The following is an 18078-nucleotide window of genomic DNA, read 5'->3' on the forward strand; positions in this document are numbered from 1 at the left end:
CAACATTAGGAAAACCATCCACATAATTGACCACATCAACAAGCAAACTAGCAAGAACCACATGATTATCTCAATAGATGCAGAAAAAGCATTTGATAAAATACAACACCCATTCCTATTAAAAACACTAGAAAGCATAGGAATAGAAGGGTCATTCCTAAAAATAATAAACAGTATATATCTAAAACCATCAGCTAATATCATCTGCAATGGGGATAAACTAGATGCATTCCCAATAAGATCAGGAGTGAAACAAGGATGCCCATTATTACCTCTACTATTTGACATTGTACTAGAAACACTAGCAGTAGCAATTAGAGAAGATAAAGGAATTGAAGGCATCAAAATAGGCAAGGAGGAGACCAAGTTATCACTCTTTGCGGATGACATGATGGTCTACTTAAAGAATCCTAGAGATTCAACCAAAAAGCTAATTGAAATAATCAACAACTTTAGCAAAGTTGCAGGATACAAAATAAACCCACATAAATAATCAGCTTTTCTATATATCTCCAACACAGCTCAGCAGCAAGAACTAGAAAGAGAAATCCCATTCAAAATCACCTTATACAAAATAAAATACCTAGGAATCTATCTCCCAAGACAAACACGGGAACTATATGAACACAACTACAAAACACTCGCCACACAACTAAAACTAGACTTGAACAAATGGAAAAACATTAACTGCTCATGGATAGGACGAGCCAATATAATAAAAATGACCATCCTACCCAAACTTATTTATCTATTTAGTGCCATACCCATTGAACTACCAAAATACTTCTTCACTGATTTAGAAAAAACCATAACAAAGTTCATTTGGAAGAACAAAAGATCAAGGATATCCAGGGAAATAATGAAAAAAAACACACATGATGGGGGCCTTGCAGTCCCTGACCTTAAACTATATTACAAAGCAGCAGTCATCAAAACAATTTGGTACTGGCTAAGAAACAGAAAGGAAGATCAGTGGAATAGACTGGGGGAAAGCGACCTCAGCAAGACAGTATACGATAAACCCAAAGATCCCAGCTTTTGGGACAAAAATCCAGTATTCGATAAAAACTGCTGGGAAAATTGGAAGACAGTGTGGGAGAGATTAGGAATAGATCAACACCTCACACCCTACACCAAGATAAATTCAAAATGGGTGAGTGACTTAAACATAAAGAAGGAAACCATAAGTAAATTGGGTAAACACAGAATAGTATACATGTCAGACCTTTGGAAGGCGAAAGGCTTTAAAACCAAGCAAGACATAGAAAGAATCACAAAATGTAAAATAAATAATTTTGACTACATCAAACTAAAAAGCTTTTGTACAAACAAAACCAATGTAACTAAAATCAGAAGGGAAACAACAAATTGGGAAAGAATCTTCATAGAAACCCCTCAGAAAGGTTTAATTACTCATATTTATAAAGAGCTAAATCAATTGTACAAAAAATCAAGCCATTCTCCAATTGATAAATGGGCAAGGGACATAGATAGGCAGTTCTCAGATAAAGAAATCAAAACTATTAACAAGCACATGAAGAAGTGTTCTAAATCTCTTATAATCAGAGAGATGCAAATAAAAACAACTCTGAGGTATCACCTCACACCTAGCAGATTGGCTAACATAACAGCAAAGGAAAGTAATGAATGCTGGAGGGGATGTGGCAAAGTAGGGACATTAATTCATTGCTGGTGGAGTTGTGAACTGATCCAACCATTCTGGAGGGCAATTTGGAACTATGCACAAAGGGCGACAAAAGAATATCTACCCTTTGACCCAGCCATAGCACTGCTGGGTCTGTACCCCAAAGAGATAATGGACAAAAAGACTTGTACAAAAATATTCATAGCTGCGCTCTTTGTGGTGGCCAAAAACTGGAAAACGAGGGGATGCCCATCAATTGGGGAATGGCTGAACAAACTGTGGTATATGTTGGTGATGGAATACTATTGTGCTAAAAGGAATAATAAAGTGGAGGAGTTCCATGGAGACTGGAACAATCTCCAGGAAGTGATGCAGAGCGAGAGGAGCAGAACCAGGAGAACATTGTACACAGAGACTAATACACTGTGGTATAATTGAACGTAATGGATTTCTCCATAAATGGTGGTGTAATGTCCCTGAACAATTTGCAGGGATCCAGGAGAAAAAAAACACCATTCATAAGCAAAGGATAAACTATGGGAGTGGAAACACTGAGGAAAAGCAACTGCCTGAATACAGCAGTTGAGGGGACATGACAGAGGAGAGACTCTAAATGAACACTCTAATGCAAATACTATCAACAAAGCATTTGGTTCAAATCAAGAAAACATCTAATGCCCAGTGGACTTACGCGTCGGCTATGGGGGGTGGTGGGGAGTGGGGGAGGAAAAGAAAATGATCTATGTCTTTAACGAATAATGCTTGGAAATGATCAAATAAAATATATTTTAAAAAAAAAGAATGAGTATTTCTTCTGTTAACTTTAGGACCTCAACAATGGATTTTAATGAAGAAGATTCTTATTTCTATTAAAAATGCATTTTATCTTTTTTAATATCAATACAATGGACCTACCCAAATCACTGTATTAACATAATAAAAGGAGAAAAAATGGTCCAGGTCATTTCATGAAGCCATCATACTTAAAAGGGTATAGTACACTTCAACATGGCACCCAACTATTGACCTTCCTGGCTTCCTTGAAGTCCCAAATAAAATCCCACCTCCTACAGGAAGACCTCCACTCCCCTTCTTCATTCCAGTTTTTTCCCTCTGTTAATTATTTCCTATTTATCCTGTATATAGCTTGCTTTGTATATCTGTTTGCGTATTTTCTTTGCCATTAGGCAGTAACTTCCCGGAGGTCAGGAACTGGCTTTTACGTCTTTTTATATCCCCAGTGTTTAGCCAGGCAGCACATCATAAATACTGAAGAAATGTTTAGTGATTGATGACATCTGAAAAGGAGTATGGGCAAAAATAGCTGAGATGCAGGCATCATTAGGATTTTTTGAAGATAGGAAGAAATTGAATTAAAATAATAGTACTTTTAGAAATAGTTAATATTTACACAGTGCTTACTATGTGTCAAAGCACTGGACTAAGTACTTAACATTATCTCATTTGGTCATCATAAAAACCTTCGGAAATAGATGCTGTTATTATTTTCATTTTATAGATGAGGAAACAGAGGCAATGAGGAGTTAAGTGAAGTACCTTCCCAGGGTCACACAGATAACAAGTGTCTTCAACTGAATTTGTACCCAGGTCTTCCTGACTTTAGACCTAAAGCTCCATCCACTGGGCCAGTCCCCAAAACACAGAGGTGAATACTGGACATATTATTTGTCCATAAACTTTAAAATTCTTTTCATAGGAAGTTCGTGGATCCTCAGCAGCCATCTAGCCCCCAGATCTATTCCAGATCAGAACACCTACTACAAAAATGGGGTACCCATCTTTTACTTGAAGGTTTTCAGAGAGGGAGATCCAAAAGCCCCCAAGTGAGCCCATTCTGGCTTTGGACACCTCTGATTGTTAGAAGCCTTTCCTATCATCTAAAAGCATAAATCTCCCTCTTTGCAGCATCTCCTCACACTCCCCCCCCCCAATGTCTCAGGGTTGTGTCTCTACCATGGGACAGCCCTTCCAGTACAGCAAAGACTGCATCTTTGTTTCCAAAACTCCTCCCTGAGTCTTCACTGATTCAGGACAGTTTGTTTTTCTTCAACTGGTCCTCAAGGGATGTGGACTCAAGGCTATTCACCACTGGAGATGGGGAGTATTTTCCCTCCCTCTTTTTGAACCCCCATCCCTTAGCATGGTGCCTGGTACATTTGTCAACACTCAGTGATTTTCAGTCATGTCTGATTCTTTGGGACCCCATTGGAGGATTTCTTGGAAAAGATAAGGGAGTTAAGGCTTACCATTTCCTTCTCCAGCTCATTTTACAGATGAGGAAATTGAGGCAAACAGGGTTAAGTGGCTTGCCCCGGGTCACACAGTCTCATCTGAACTCAATTTTGAATAATTTGAAACTCAAAATTTGAATTTTGGACTCTAGTCCCAAAACTTTATCCACTAAGCTACCTAACTACCCTAATGTGCCAGGCACCTAGTAGGTACATAATAAATGCTTATTTATTGACTTATTTGTATCCCTGGCATTCAGTACAGTGCCCATTTAGGCAGCTATATACTATAGTCCAGGCTGAGACATGTATTAGCTGTGTGATCTTGAACAAGTCATTTTATCTCATATATCTCTATTTCCTATTATGAAAAATGGGGATTCTAACAGTGGCTACCTCATAGGGTTGTTAGAGTAAAAAAAAAAATTCCAAAACACTTAACATAGGACTCAGAAAATAGTAGGTGCTCTATAAATGTTTATTCCCTTCCCTTTCTCTGATAAATGCTTCTTAACTGGCTATTCTGGTTTCTCTCCTTTGGATGTTCTTTAACTTATTCATAGCTTTCCTAAAATCCGGTGCCTAGAACAACTCTTATATTTCATAAGTCTCCTGACTAATAGAGATCCTCCATACTAATTCCACTAATTTTTTGTGCCATTTTGTGGAATTCAGTTAGTCTTTTTAGGAAGTTGAAGAAGATAAACATAACTGCCAATTTGGTTTTTTTCCAAGGTGCCTCTTCATTTTCCTTATGTATATTATTAAAATATTTTAAATATAAATTAATATTTAATATAATATTTAATATAATGTGTATTTTGCACAAAGAGCTCCCTGGCTTGATCCTGGAAGCACAACCTGAAAGGTATGAAGATTATTTGGGAGTTAGAAGAAGAAAAGCAAATGCATTTAAAAAGCTGGGAAACAAGACCTTTGAGGAAAGATTAAAGACAAATCCAAAGAGACAGCAATTGACTGCCTATCAGCTTCCCTGAGACCAGAACATGAATATGGGATAAAATCACAAGAGCTTCCTGGTGACAATGAGATACTCAAGGAGGCAATGTGGCATTATGATAAGTACTAGATTTGGAACCAGACAGTGTGGGTTCAAATACTGACTTGGCATCTCACTTCAAATGGAGGCCTCACACAAGACAAGTCATGTTTCCCTTTCAAGGTCTTGATTTCTTCAACAAAATGAAGGGGCTGGCAAGAAAATTATATATATATATATAATGCAAAAAAATGAAAGAACAAAAAGGTTTAACTGAATATTGCTTAATTATAATGACTCATTTATTCTGAAATATAAAAATAATAATGATGGCAAGTTTTAAAAATAAAATATTTAGATGGAAAAACTGTCTAATATAGGTTCAAAACTGTTCAGATACTTTTGACAGATGTAATCAAAAGTATCTTCAGTAATGAAGTGAAGTTAAAATTTGAACTTCCCTTCAGGGCCAGGTACAATGACGCTAAAGAGACTCTTATTTATAAAAATAAAATATTCAATAATTTAATTTATTAATAAATTAATTAATTAATAAAATAAATTAATTTTATAATAAATAAAATATTAAAATATTAAAATAAAATGATTAATATTTCATAAAAATGAAATATATAAGGATAAAACAGGATTTCTAATTCTAAAGGATTCTAAATTTACCCACATAAACTCCCTGGTTCCACAAGGAACCACTTCTCCTATGTTTCACAGGCTACACCACTCCTCTCTGATCTGGCTAACCCAAATTTATACTAAATAAAACTACTACTATTATCCTTATAAATCTTAACTTCGCCTCAACAAGAATCAAGTTTGGACTCTGAGCCTTAACAAACTCAGAGTCCAAACCAAAGACCAGGTTTTTCTTTGGTCTTCTCAGAGTTAAATAATCTATAAAAACCATAATAGATATTCAATAGTGTTTCCCAAGTTGGGAGGAAAAACACTAAGTTCCTTCAGGGCTTTCTCTCAGACAGAGAGAGAGGCAAAGAGGTTACTTACCTCCTGAGCCCTGAGAGTCTCTGTCTCTTGACAACTGCCAGAGAGAGTAATTGACACAGAAAAATGGTTATAAAATTGTTAACATCTGAAATCAACATGTTCTCTCAGCTCTGCTTCAGACTCCAGTTCTTTTCTCAAGCAGCCACTTTACTTCTTATCTCTAAACTAATAAAATAATACTTATTTTTCTAATATCATCCTTATAACTTTCCACCTTTGAGCATATGGAGAGATGAAAAATATCTCCCATATGCTCGCTATTCTATGTAATTCTAAAGCTATACATAACATTATTATTACTATTATATTTTCCCCAAATAGTCTTAATATTCTGCTTATCTTACCTGTTCTTATTGCTATACTTTACCTATGCTAACCTGTACTAGGGACATAAATGAAAGAAAAAAAAGTTTCAATGAAAAAATATTTGCAGAAATTCAAGTGCAAAACATACAATTGCAGAAATTCAAAATGGAAAATACCAAATGCAAACTTTTGAAACAATAAAATACAGTTACACACTAATTTGTTTTACAAAAAAATAGTCTATCTAAAATAATAACTATGCAGAACTCATGCAAACTTCATTTTACAAATTGTATTTGAACAATTCAAATGAAACTTTTTACTATGCTAAGACATTCTACCATTAATACAGAAAACCAAAACTACATTAAACTCAAAATCAACTTACTATACTAATAAAATAAAAACTTTGTAATAATCTAACTATATTATATCTATACAAATATACAGATCTGTATAATTTCTATATCTATGTCTATGTTATGCATAAACAATTTACATGTTTCAGGAGGAAAATAAACTTCCCTCCTCAAGACAGTCAAAGAAAACCTTAAAGATATTCTTTAGAAAGTTATGTATATATATATTTTTAATTTTATCTCCTAGGAACACATAAAGTCTTCCTGTGAGATAAGATCTTATTATTTTAAAGTGTATGATTATTATTATTTTCCCAAGGCGATTTATTTATATTTATTTATTTCTATGGATATTCATCACCTGATTATGATGTTGCAGTTTGTGGGAAATGTGTTCTATATATATATATATATATATATATATATATATATATATATATATATATATATATATATATATATATATGTTATTTTGTACTGGATATTTACCAAATCTTTATAAAGTCACCTTGTCTGCTACTGTCTTTTGTCTTCATGTTGTTACTATGTAGTGTGTGTTTGAAAGCATAGTGAAAGTGTATAATGTTAAAATGGTGCAAAAAATCTTACAGTTAATGTCCATAATCAGTCTGTGTTCCTCTTCTGCGTTGATTTGTTTTTCAATGTCTTTGTTACAGTTCAATTTCCCTTTTTGTTGTCATCTATGTTTCTATGTTGTCTTCTTTGTCTTGATCTTTTTTTTATCAATTTGAATTAATTTATTTAGTCAATTTAGAACATTATTCCTTGGTTACAATAATCACATTATTTCCCTCCCTCTCATCCACCCACCCTTCCCACAGCTGACGCACAATTTTATTGGGTATTAGTTGCATCTTTGATCAGAACCTATTTCCATGTTGTTGGTGTTTGCATTAGGATGTTCATTTAGAGTCTATATCCCCAGCCATATCCCCTCGACCCATGTATTCAAGTAAGTTGTTTTTCTTCTGTGTTTCTACTCCCATAGTTTTTTCTATGAATGTGGATAGTGGTTTTTCTCATAGATTCCTCCAAGTTGTTCAGGGACATTGCATTGCCACTCATGGAGAAGTCCATTACATTCAATTGTACCACAGTGTATCAGTCTCTGTGTACAATGCTCTCCTGGATGTGTTCCTATCACTCTGCATCACTTCCTGGAGGTTGTTCCAGTTCCCATGGAATTCCTCCACTTTATTATTCCTTTGAGCACAATAGTATTCCATCACCAATATATACCACAATTTGTTCAGCCATTCCCCAATTGAAGGGCATCCCCTCATTTTCCAATTTTTTAGATATATACTGTTTATTATTTATAGGAAAGGCCCCCTCTATTTCTGTATATTTTAGTGTTTTCAATAGGAATGTGTGTTGTATTTTCTGAAAGGCTTTTTCTGCATCTAGTGATATAATTGTGTAGTTTTTTTCGATTTGCTTGTTGATATAGTCAATTATGTGGATGGTTTTCCTAATATTGAACCATTCTTGCTTTCCTAGTATGAATCCTACCAGGTGATAGTAAGTAACCCTTGTAATCACTTGCTGGAGTCTTTTTGCCAGTACCCTTATTTAAGATTTTTGCATCTATGTTCTTTAAGGAGATGGGTCTATAGTTTTCTTTCTCTGTTTTTGACCTGCCTGGTTTTGGAAACAGTACCATATTTGTGTCATAAAAAGAATTTGGTAGAACTCTTTCTTTGCTTATTCTGTCAAATAGTTTGTATAATATTGGGATTAATTATTCTTTGAATGTTTGATAGAATTCATTTGTGAATCCATCTGGACCTGGGGAGTTCTTTGATAGCTTGTTCAATTTCTTTTTTGGATAAGGGGTTGTTTAGGTAGTCTATTTTTTCCTCTGTTAGTCTAGGCAATTTATATTTTTGTAAATATTAATAGATATCACCTAGATTACCATATTTGTTGACATATAGTTGGGCATAATAGTTTTTAATGATTGCCTTAATTTCCTCTTCATTAGAGGTGAGAGTCTCCCTTTTCATCATGGATGATGTCAATTTGGTTTTCTTCTTTCCTTTTTTTTAATTAGACTGACCAGTACTTTGTCTATTTGTTTTTTTTCCAAAGTACCAGCTTCTAGTCTTATTTATTAAATCAATAGTTCTTTGACTTTCAATTTTATTAATTTCTCCTTTAATTTTTAAAATCTGTAATTTAGTCTTCATCTGAGGAGTTTTAACTTGTTCACTTTCTAGTTTTTTAATTTGCGTGCCCAAATTCATTGACCTCTGCCCTCTCTAGTTTGTTAATATATGAACTCAAGGATATAAATTTCCCTGAGTACTGCTTTGGCTGCATCCCATAGGGTTTGAATGTCTCATCATTGTCATTTTCTTAAATGAAATTATTGATTAAAATTAATCATTTCTATGATTTGTTTTTTAACTAACTGGTTTTGGAGAATTATATTAATTTTTAATTAATTTTTGATTTGCCTCTCCATATACCCTTACTATTATTTTCCTTGTATTGTGATCTCAGAAGGTTGCATTTATTATTTCTGCTCTTTTGCACTTGTTTGCAATGCTTTTATGCCCTAATACATGTCCAATTTTTGTGAATGTACCATGTACTGCTGAAAAGAAGGTATATTCCTTTTTGTCCTTTTTTTTCTCCACTTATCTACTAACTCTAATTGTTCTAAGATTTCATTCACTTCTCTCACCTCTTTCTTATTTATTTTTTGGTTTGATTTATCTAGTTCTGATAGAGGAAGGTTCAGGTCACCCACTTGTATAGTTTTTCTATCTATTTCATCCTTGAACTCCACTAGTTTCTCCTTTAGAAATTTGGATGTTATGCCATTTGGTGCATACATGTTGAGAATTGATATTTCCTCATTGTTTATACTGCATTTTATCAGGATGTAAGTACCTCCCCTATCTCTTTTAACTAGATCTATTTTTACTTTGGCTTTGTCAGATATCATGGTTGTGACTCCTGCGTTCCTTTTATCAGTTGATGCCCAATAGATTTGACTCCATCCTCTTACTTTCACTCTATGCATATCTACCTTCCTCCTGTGTGTTTCTTATAGACAGCATATGGTAGGGTTTTGGATTCTAACCCACTCTGCTATTTGTCTGTGTTTTATGAGTGAGTTCATTCCACTCAGATTCAGTCATGATTACTAGCTGTGTATTTCCCAGTATTTTTATTTCTACTCCTAGTCCTGTCTTTTCTTCTTTCACTATTTCCTTCTACACCAATGTTTGTTTTTAATCAGTCCTATCCTTATTTTACTTTCCTTTTTACCCCCTTCCCTTCTTATTTCCCCCCTTATTTTCTTGGCAGTATTTTTAAAACTATCCCCCACCCTCACCCTCCCTTGTACTGCTTCCCTCCCCACCAGTCCATTTGTTACCCTTCTACTTCTCAAATCTATTCTCTGCCCCAATGGATTGGATAGTTCATTCCTCTTTGGGTCAATTTCAATGCACATATGAGTTGAATATTTCCTATCTCCAACCTCTTTATCCTTCCAGTGTATTAACTTTCTTCCCCCTCCCGCCATGAGCTTCTTTGTGACATAAATTTAACCCCCTTTGTATCTTTTTCCATTTCTTTTAGTATCAACTTGTTTTTTTAGCTCTAGTTGTATGTATATGTATTTATACATATCTTTGTCTTGTCATTTCATCCTATACAGTTTGTCACTGTTCCCTCTAAGTGTAATTCTTCTAGCTGTGAAGGTGATAATAACAATTTTTAAGAGTTACCATGAACTCTTTTCTTATAGGGATACATAACATTTTAACTTTTTGGGTCTCTTAAAAAAAGTTGTTGTTTTTTGTTTTGTTTTTCTTTTTCCCCTCTTTTTAAATTACCTTTTGATGATTCTCTTGAGTTTTGTGCTTGGGCATCACATTTTCTTTTCAGGTCTTGTCTTTTCTTTACAAATGCTTGGAATTCTTCTGTTTTGTTGAATGACCATACGTTCCCCTGTAAGAACATAGTCAGTTTTTCTGGGTAGTTGATTCTTGGTTGTAGACCTTGTTCCCGTGCTTTCCACAATATCATATTCCATGCCTTTCAGTCCTTCAGGGTAGATGCAGCTAGATCCTGTGTTATCCTCGCTGTGGTTCCATGGTATCTGAATGACTTCTTCTTGGCAGCTTGTAATATTTTTCCTTGGTCTGATAGTTCTTGATTTTGGCTATAACATTCCTGGGTGTTGTCAGTTGGGGATTAAGTATGGGAGGTGATCTGTGGATTCTTTCAATCTCTACTTTTCCCTCTTGTTCTAGAAATATCAGGGCAGTTTTTTTGGATAATTTCCTGTAGTATGATGTCCAGGCTTTTTCTTTTGTCATGGTCTTCAGGTAGGCCAATGATTATTAAGTTGTCTCTCCTGGAATGATTTTCTAAATCCTCTGTTTTGTGAATGAGATGCTTCACATTCTCCTCAATTTTTTCATTCTTTTGGTTTTGTTTTATTGTGTCCTGCTGCCTTGTGAGGTCATTTAATTCTAGTTGTTGTATTCTGGTTCTTAAAGACTGGATTTCATCCCTGGCTTTTTGGTCATTCTTCCCCTTCAGGTCAGATTTTCTTTGGAGGTCATCTTTAATTCTCTTTGCCTCATCTTTTATCTCCTTTGCCTCATTTTCAAGCTGCTTGATTTTGGCTTTCAAGACACTATTTTCTGTTTCCAGATGACTTATCTTAGTTTTTAAGTGTTTTACCCAATTGTCTTCAGCCTCTCTTAATGTGGTTTGATGCATTTTGAGTTCTCCCAAAGCCTGAATTCTAATTCGCTGGGATTTCTGTTTTATTGATTGATGTTCCCTCCTCCTCCATTCTGTTTGCTCTTTGTTCATTGCCTATACAGAAGCTGTTGATTGTAATTTCTTTTTTCTTTTTCTGTTGTTTGCTCATATTTACCTCTTCTTTGATCCCTGTAGTTGTCTGTGCTCTTGCTCCTCTGAACTTTTTTTTGTTGTTGTTGCTTTTTGGGTTTTCTGTAAGTCTCCCCTCTTCGAGCTTTGTCAGGAGTTGTCTCAGTGCAATATGTGGGAGAGGGGGTGTTGGAGCTTGAGCTTCCCTGTCCTCTGGTGGCTTTGATTGGATTAAAGTCCATCAGTCTGTGGGGAAGGGTTTTCCCTGACCTCTGAAGACTTCTGATGGAAATAAGTTCAGCTGGTTTGGGCTGGATGTGCCTTGAGGTCAAAACCTCCTGGAAGGCTGGAGCAATATAGAGGGTCTCCACTGCTGTGACAAGGCTGCCCACTCTGCACTCCCTCTCCAGCTCCTTCCCCACCGCCTGTGTTTGACGCTCTGAGCCTGGCATAGCCCTGCCTGCAAGGTACTCCCTCCAGACCAGAGCCTTTGCCCACCCAGTGGTTCCCACTGCTGCTGTAGGCTTAGCACTCTAGGTGGGGAAGGGGTCCTGGGAGCTTCCTTCTTCCTTTCCCTTAAACCTGAGTGTTCTTGAATTCCAGCTTTTGGGGGGTATACCTTTTGAATTGAGTCCAGCAGGAGGGTTCCTTTGCTCTGTCTTGTTATTAGGTTTGATTTTCAGTCCCCTAGGAGCATTTACTTTATAATTGGTAAGGAAAAGTTTTCAGAGGTCTGAACTTGTGCTGCTTTTACACCACCTTCTTGACTCTGAGCCTTTGCCTTGATCTCTGTCTCCATTTCAGTCTTCTTCTATCTTTTTGAGTGCAGTCATGTTGTCTGATACAATCTCTTTTTCTTCTGCTGCTGCTTTTTTCACATGTGAGCAATGCACCTATGTATATTTCTCTAATGCTCTTAATAAAGTTTTTTATGTAAACTGAACCCCCAGATTTTATCATATGGAGTGCAAAATCTAATAGACATCTGTCACATCCACAAGTTCTATTGAACCCACTGCTTTGGACTCCTCGGGATTTCTGCAACACAGATTTGGCAGCACCTGTGTGTAAGAGACAATCATAAACTTGTGTTCCTATTTTTAGGGTTACATGGGGTTCTGTGCTATTTTCTGGAGAATGAACAAGTATCATAGGAGTTACCACACTAGAATCAGAAAAACTCAACACTTGTTCCTGTTCTGCATTCTCTAATTCTTCATTGATTTCTCCTGTACTAATTTGCCATGTTTTTAAAATCTATCATTTTCATTAGTTTTCATTCCATTGCCCATACTTCCTAGTCCATTTTCTCCATATATTATATTTTTAACTACATAGGCCTTGGCACACCTTCATAATGAAGTTGTACCTTTTTGCATATCAAATTTTTTGGGGATTCCCACCAGCTACTTGAGAATATTTTGGAAAAGCACCTGCTTTGATATATTTTTTCATGGTATTCAGGTCTGTGACTTGTTGTGAATTATGTCAGCATCCAGTATCAAAGTAATTTGGGTAGTTTGGTCTCCCATACTGGAATGTATTATTAAATCCATTATTAAACCCATAATTTCTATATCCATTTTGCCTAAATCCATTATGATTAAATGTATTGCTTCGGTTTCCCCTGAAGTTTTGTCCAAAGAATTGTTCCCTAAATCAGGTCTGTCACAAAGGAAACATCTTGGGGTTTGTCTGTTTTCTGGGGTTGTAATTATTTCTGAGTTGTCTATAAATTCTTAGTGCAGCTACTGTTTTTTTTTTCTTGCACTTCATTGGGTTTCAGTTTTTAAGATCTCTGATTTCTTTGGTTATCAATTATATCATTTTTCTCTTCTGATTGTCTGTCTTTCACATCTTGGAAATTTCATCAAAACCCATGTCAAACCAATTTGGACAGTTACTCCAAAAATAATTTCAGACCACAGGGCATGCATTTTTTACAAACTGCCTGTGAATGTGATTACCTTCTCATCTGTTAAAGTATTCAACCTAATCCATTTTTCTGCACAGTCAATAATTCTATCAAGGAAAGTGGAGGGAGTCTATCTAACTACCTGCTTTAGGCACTCAAATTTAAACCAAGTTCCTGGGCATCTGAAATTTTGCCTCATAGTTTCAATTATTGTCTCCCTGTCTGTAGTTAAGTCTCTGTACCCCACAAAAGAGTTATATTCCCAATCAGGATCCCAAGTTGGCCAATCGGCAGTTTGGGGGTTATTATTAGTGTCCTGTATAATCTGCTGTTTCTCCCTCTTTTGATAATAATTCATCCATAAGGATGTCAAAGTCCAAATAAGGAGAATTGTAAATCTTAATTAAGAGCTTAAAATGCTTTATAACTGCCATGGGTTCTTCTTTATATGATGGAGTATTTTTCTTAAAACTATCTATATCAGCTTGTGTAAACTTTTCGTGGCACATGAGATTCACTATACCATGCTCTGGGGACACTTTAGTTACCCTCCTTAGAGGGAACATATGAGTTGGTTTGCTTTCTAATTTAATTGGATTATCTGATTTAGTTGCACTCCCTAATTTAGTTGCTTCATGTTCTTTAGTTTCTGCCATTGTCCCGTTAGCCTTGAGTAATTGTTCATATTGAATTTGCATTCTATCTAGTTTAGTCTCTAGATAGTTCACTTTTCACATAAGATCACTCTTTGCAGTAGATTGCTTGATGCTTGCTTTTAAATGTTTAAACATAACTGCCAAAGATTTGATCATCATGTAAAAGCACAGGGACATAAGAGATTAGTTGTAGGAGTGTCGATGAGAGTAATGGTATTAGAAAGTCATAGGCAAGTACATTTTGTATATATTCTGGTACAACAGTGAAAATGAGAAGTCATATCTAACAGAGATAATTCCATAGTGATTTTATGTAGCTAATTCATCAGGTTTTCTGAGAGTACAGTCTTTGTAGCAAGTTGACTGAGAGATGGGTTTTGTATCCACCTAGAGTTCAGCTCACTGTTACCACAGCTCACAGTGAAACTGTCAACTCTAGCTGCTTTCACAGATGTCCTGCTGAAGTAACGGTTCCAACTGCCGAAGTTGACAGGTGGACCCTTAAAATCAGACAGCTAGGTTCTTTGTCCTATTTAGCTCTCCAAACTGTAAAAATAATGATGAGAAAAAAATGTACCTTTCTTCATTCTTTCTGGCAAGGGGAAACTTTGGGTATGGAAAATACTCATACTATAAGACTTGACCAATGTGTTGGTTGGTTTTGCAAAACTTAATAATCTTTTTTTTGGCTTCCTTTTTTGTTTTTGTTATAAGATTTGGTCCATTGGGTAGGGAAGGGGAATATATTAAAAAATAAAGAGGATATAAAGACAAAAATTATAAATAAAAATGTTTGCATATACATATATAAAGGTGTAATGACTTTTCGTGCCAATGGACCCAGGCTTCCAACGCCGAGTGGGACTGTCTCTGTGCATCAACTTTTCCACTTAAATCTTCATGCACAAAGACAATCGTCATCCTCGGTTACCGAGAGACTACCACCATACCATACCATACGTATATATATATATATATATATATATATGCATACACACATCCATTTGTATCTATGTAATTTATTTCTCTACCTACAAAGGAACTGACCTAACTAGTCACAAAGCCATTGTTCTGGCTCTAAAACCGTATAATTATCCTCTCTCTCGAGAACTTTAGGCAAGTGAAAGATGAGATGACTTAGCGGACAATCTGGACGTCCCTCCAGAACCAACATAATCTGTTCCCAAATGGGAATAAATAGGCAAATGCTAAAGATTGTGTATGAATCAAACTAGGGGGCAGGATGGGCTACAGAACAAAAAACATAATGAGGCCAGCTGTCTAAGGGGAATGGGTGATGACCAGCTATTGTGTCTTAAATCAGGAGACTGGTTTTGACAATAATAAAAAAGTCACATTATGAAGCAGTGAATTCCAACAATATTTGCAGCAACATATGAGACAATCCCTGGAGAATTTAAGATGATAAAATGTGCTTGGCAGAAACAATTTAACTAAATTATCATTTATTTATTCTTTCAGAGATTCAATGGCACAAACAGCATCTTTCACAGTGGATGGAGGGAACATAATACAGAAACATGAACAACTTTGGATTCAAAATTGCTGAGACAAGTTTGAATCTAGAAAAGTTTGAGGCTAATTTAAAACCCAATTTCTTTGAAGCATTTTTTTTCTTTTATAGTCTCAATTCAAAATGTATGCATACTAAAGTCACTTAAAATACGTTTTTACAATCAGGAAAAGTCACCACCTTTAGTTCCCTGAACATATTTTTTTAAAGCTGTTTTGTTCAGTAATTTCTCCATATGGTTATTTCCCCCCTCACCCCCACCCCCACAGTGGACATTCTATGTGTAATTGTATACTCGAGAAAAAGAAAGAATCCAGTCTCTGGGAACAGTGTCTGTCTGATTTCCCTTCTTCAGGCTGCCTTAAGTATTTCATGATGGGACCCACATATTTCCATGTGTGTCTGGTGCTTTAGTGTAGGGGATATTCCAAATCCATGGACGATCTGAAACATAAAGAAGAACAAAATTCCATAAAGTTCAAACAATTCAGGGGAAAGAACACTTGTGTTACTGTTGTACAATTCTGCCGCAAACAAATGTAAATGTGAACCTGAGAAGGACTGTCATAAACACACACAGAACTCTGGGTGAAGATTTATGGGAAGACAACAAGGGACTCACAGAATAAGCAGGTAATCTGAAACACTGGAGGGAATTGGGGCATTCAATGAATCCTAGATCCATCAAAATGATCACATCCTTTTTCATACAAGGCTGCTCTGGGAATGTTTGCACTAAAGTTTAGAACCATCATTGACTTTTCTCCTAGGATAAATCTTCTTTTTCTAAGTAGAAAGTGAGTGGGGTCATGTTTAAAAAAAAAAAAAGATGACATTCTGTTGATTCTGTACAATTTAGTACCTGAGTAGTAGCAATAGTAATAATAATAACAATTGTTCAAAGATCTATAGCACTTTACATGACCTAAATAGATCCTCATAATTCTATGAGGTAAAGTAGTGTAAGGATCACCTCATTTTACAAACAAGGAAAGAGACTCAATAGATATGAAATAATTTGCTCAAGGCTACAAAGTAAGCAGAGTCAAGTATCAATTACTAGACTGGGGGTCAAGGGACCCTGCTTCTTGGTTCTGTGTCAATCATTGGCCCAACTGTGGGACCTGAGGCAAGTCAATACATACTTACCTAGGCCAAAGTTTCTTTTTCTATGAAATAAAGGATTTGGATTAGATAATATCTAAGGTTCTTCAGAGATAGAATCCTGTGATTCCTTTCTTTTTTCAATTCAACTTATTATTATTTTTATTAACAACCCCCCCCAATGGGAGGGAGGGGGGAGAAAAAAAGAAAACACTTGTAACAAATATATAGTCAAGCAAAAAAAAATTGACCATGTCAAAAACATATGTCTGAATTCTATGAATTTTATGGTTCTGATGATCAAAGTTGGTTCCTTTGAGTAGTGTTTGCTTTAAGTAAAATCCAGAAAGAACAGAAGAATCCTGAGATGCTCATTTAAATTACTGGGAAGCCGTTGACTTATTACCTTACATATGCATTTTCCATTTCCCACTCTTTCCATTTTATCCTCCCTTCCATTAATGTTTCTCCATTATTTCTCCACCCGGGTACACACTCAGATTTATTTTCCAATAAATAATGGCCTGAAATGATCAAACTTAAAAAATATGTGACTTGACTAATGCTTCCATTAAATATAGCAGGATCAAAATGTGATTTTTAAAAACGAGGTCAATACAATTTTTCAATCACTAAGAAAAATGTGGCATTAGTAGTTTAAAAAGAAAAAAAAATCAAAGCAACTATATCAGTCCCTTTTATTAGAAACAGTCTCTGTCCTTTCCCCCCGAGTTTTTTCAGACTGTCTGTTTTTTGTTAAGAATCCTCATAGTGAATATTCAACACACACATATTCTGATGGCCTCAATTAAAAAACAAACAAACAGATGATTTGTTTCTGCAAAGCCAAAACTTTTGACTTTGGTATTACAATCTAGCATTAAGATTTGCAAGGAAGGGCAATTTTTGTATCCTTATTAATGAGACCCTCTAATCTTGCTCAGAGGCTCCAATGTGGCATGGAGGTAAAGCTGGGATTTTAAATGCTACATCAATGGACCACAAACCCTGGCAGGTTGTGCGCTAAACTGGAAAGGTCTTGAGAATGAATCTGGCTCCAGACTGTACAGTATGTCTGGCATCTAAAGGCCAGGCCTGCTAAATCTGGAGAGGCTCGTCATCAGTTTGACTACAGGGTACTGGCATTTTTTTGTCATAGCAACTGATATTGACTGTTTATGAAGACATAGAGGAATTGTGACCTGAATCAGGGGAGAGACTATCCACATCAACAAAATCATGGAACTGTAATGCATTTGAGGTATTGTTCTTGCTGTTCAGTCATTTGTGGTTGTGCCCCTCTCTTTGTGACTCATTTGGGATTTTCTTGATAGATACAAAAGTGATTTGCCATTTCCTTCTCCAGCTTGTTTTACAAATGAGAAAACTAAGGCAAATAGGGTTAA

At 35.7% G+C, this 18078-nt stretch overlaps 1 protein-coding gene across 9 annotated transcripts in view; it reads right to left on the bottom strand.

The window, feature by feature from the left end:
* Positions 1-15483: 15483 nt before the first annotated feature.
* The window catches only part of TDP1 (tyrosyl-DNA phosphodiesterase 1), a 200728-nt gene continuing 198133 nt past the window's right edge, over positions 15484-18078 (bottom strand). For all 9 annotated transcript variants that reach the window (XM_007472638.3, XM_001366434.4, XM_007472639.2 and 6 more), the window contains one exon: positions 15484-16012. In XM_007472638.3, the coding sequence (XP_007472700.2) occupies positions 15939-16012 (74 nt within the window). In that variant the 3' untranslated portion in view covers positions 15484-15938. The remainder of the gene's footprint in view (positions 16013-18078) is intronic.

Source organism: Monodelphis domestica, chromosome 1 (assembly GCF_027887165.1).
Source record: "Monodelphis domestica isolate mMonDom1 chromosome 1, mMonDom1.pri, whole genome shotgun sequence".
NCBI classification, from domain to species: Eukaryota; Metazoa; Chordata; class Mammalia; order Didelphimorphia; family Didelphidae; genus Monodelphis; species Monodelphis domestica.